This window comes from Idiotropiscis lumnitzeri, chromosome 11 (genome assembly GCF_059441095.1).
Source record: "Idiotropiscis lumnitzeri isolate Australia: NSW breed Sydney's pygmy pipehorse chromosome 11, RoL_Ilum_1.0, whole genome shotgun sequence".
NCBI classification, from domain to species: Eukaryota; Metazoa; Chordata; class Actinopteri; order Syngnathiformes; family Syngnathidae; genus Idiotropiscis; species Idiotropiscis lumnitzeri.
In genome coordinates this window covers 20,742,854-20,744,789 of record NC_142401.1, presented here as the reverse complement: position 1 = coordinate 20,744,789, position 1,936 = coordinate 20,742,854, and the positions used below count along the sequence as shown (strand labels likewise).

The 1,936-nt window shown below is 36.9% G+C and overlaps 1 protein-coding gene across 2 annotated transcripts in view; it reads left to right on the top strand.

Annotated features, from left to right (window-relative positions):
• The first annotated feature begins 799 nt into the window (after positions 1–799).
• mrpl27 (mitochondrial ribosomal protein L27) overlaps positions 800–1,936 on the top strand; it is a 19,925-nt gene continuing 18,788 nt past the window's right edge. For both annotated transcript variants that reach the window (XM_088309986.1, XM_088309987.1), the window contains exon 1: positions 800–1,035. In XM_088309986.1, the coding sequence (XP_088166112.1) occupies positions 996–1,035 (40 nt within the window). In that variant the 5' untranslated portion in view covers positions 800–995. The remainder of the gene's footprint in view (positions 1,036–1,936) is intronic.

Below are 1,936 nucleotides of genomic sequence, written 5' to 3'. Positions count from 1 at the left end.
TTTGTTGAATGTCACATTTATTTTTGTTACTGTCGTAAATCTCGCGTGGTTTACGTGATGACGTTTTACGTTTGTTGAAATGCCTTTTATGGATGTTGGCTGTGGGAAGACATGTTGTGTCGAGTGACTGAAAAATAAACAGCGAGATGGAAACATCCTAAACCTGTCGTGGTGTTGTGTTGGTGCGGTGAGCCGAATATTCCCTTTATTAGTCCCACAATGGGGAAATTCGAGATTCGAACCCAGGCCTCCTGGGGAGACTGGGTCCTGAAGGGTGCGCCTTAGACCACTCGGCCATCCTGTGCCTCTCATTCATACCTTTGATCTGTTCTGTTGTTTGTCTGTGTGTTTTGCAAACGTTTTCCTTAGAACTTGTATTTATTTTTTTATTTTGTACATGCATCAAAATATTGATTGTTTGCTCGGATTTTGCCTTTTTCATGCTTATTGGGACGTGTTTTGTTTGATTTGGCTGGGTATTGATTAAAATCAATGGATAGAGAGATAATAGTGTTGTGTGGTACGATGCACGGCTAATAAGTGTTTCAATTTCTTTACTACGAGAGCAAGAAGGCATGAACGTTTTCATTATGTAGTTTGTATATACTTTTTGAGATTTTTACGAGATGCCCACAGATTGTGCAGAGGCATCACTACGTGCTTTGTCCTCGTGTATTTGCCGTAGTTAGCGTTCAAAGGTGGTCGACCCTCTTTGCATGCGCGACTCACATCATGCAATGGTTCACAGATCAGTGTTGCTTTAAAAGTAGCTGCCGTAAGGAATTGTGGGTAAGATATCCTTTCGTCAGTGTTGACGGGGAGAATCTTTGTTTATGGGTGTTAGACGTTTGCGGTCAATCACGTTTTTAAGCGTTTGTAGAATTCGAACGATCCTATTCTCCATTTTCCGGATCATCTCGCTCGGATGGAGTAGGAAGTTTTCCGACTGAAAAAACGAAAATTTGAAGGAGCCCTGAAATAACCGAAGCGTCAATATGGCATTGCAGCTACACGGCTTCACCAAGTACAAAGCGGGTATCGGAGTTTCGTTTTTTTCCTTCACTATGCTGCGTTAAGTGTGAAGATGTTTTTCATCGTCCACCTAATGGCACTCAGTGTGATTTTGAAAGTATTGTTGTAATTCATCTATCCATTATTCAACACGCCTATCTTTTAAGGGTATTGATTTTGATTACGTGTCTAAAATGACTAATTTTCCGCAGGCATCTAACGTTTAGCAAAGAAAATAGATTAATTGATTTACTGGAGACGTGACAGTTTATAAGGCCGATTCCAGTGAGAATAATTTTCCTGTGAGTAATGTTAAGTAATGAGTCTTTAAACGTTTCAGCCAAACGTCTGAATGCAGTCACTTAAGAGTCAAGATTTGTAATTTGAGATTTTAGGATGAACCCTATGGTAGAATCCGAGGTTCAAAGTTTCCCAAGTTTAATATATTTTCTATTTTAACAAGACTGCTATTATTGAAAAGTTTGACACGCACACGTGTGTACTTACGTATGTACGTATGTATGTATGTATGTATGCATGTATGTATTACACACTAACAATACACAAAATTCACGGTTCGGTTTGATACATTAATTTCACGGTTCAATATTTTTTCGACACAATTTTATTACATTTATAGTTTATTAAAGCTACTTACATTTGTTTAAACTCAAAAGTAAACATTTTACATTTAATTAAATCTATTTTATCAATATCTGACTCATTTTCTGATGTGCATACTTAGCAACATTAGCAAAAAAACAGCACCATGATAAAAAATAACAATGTTGTACAAATACAAAATAAATTATATGAGAAATAACCTATCTTCTGTGGTGCATTCTAAGCAACAGATTACAGCATATTTGACACATAAACAGCTCCTTAGAAAATAAAAGTTAGACTATACTTATCTTGTGAAGTA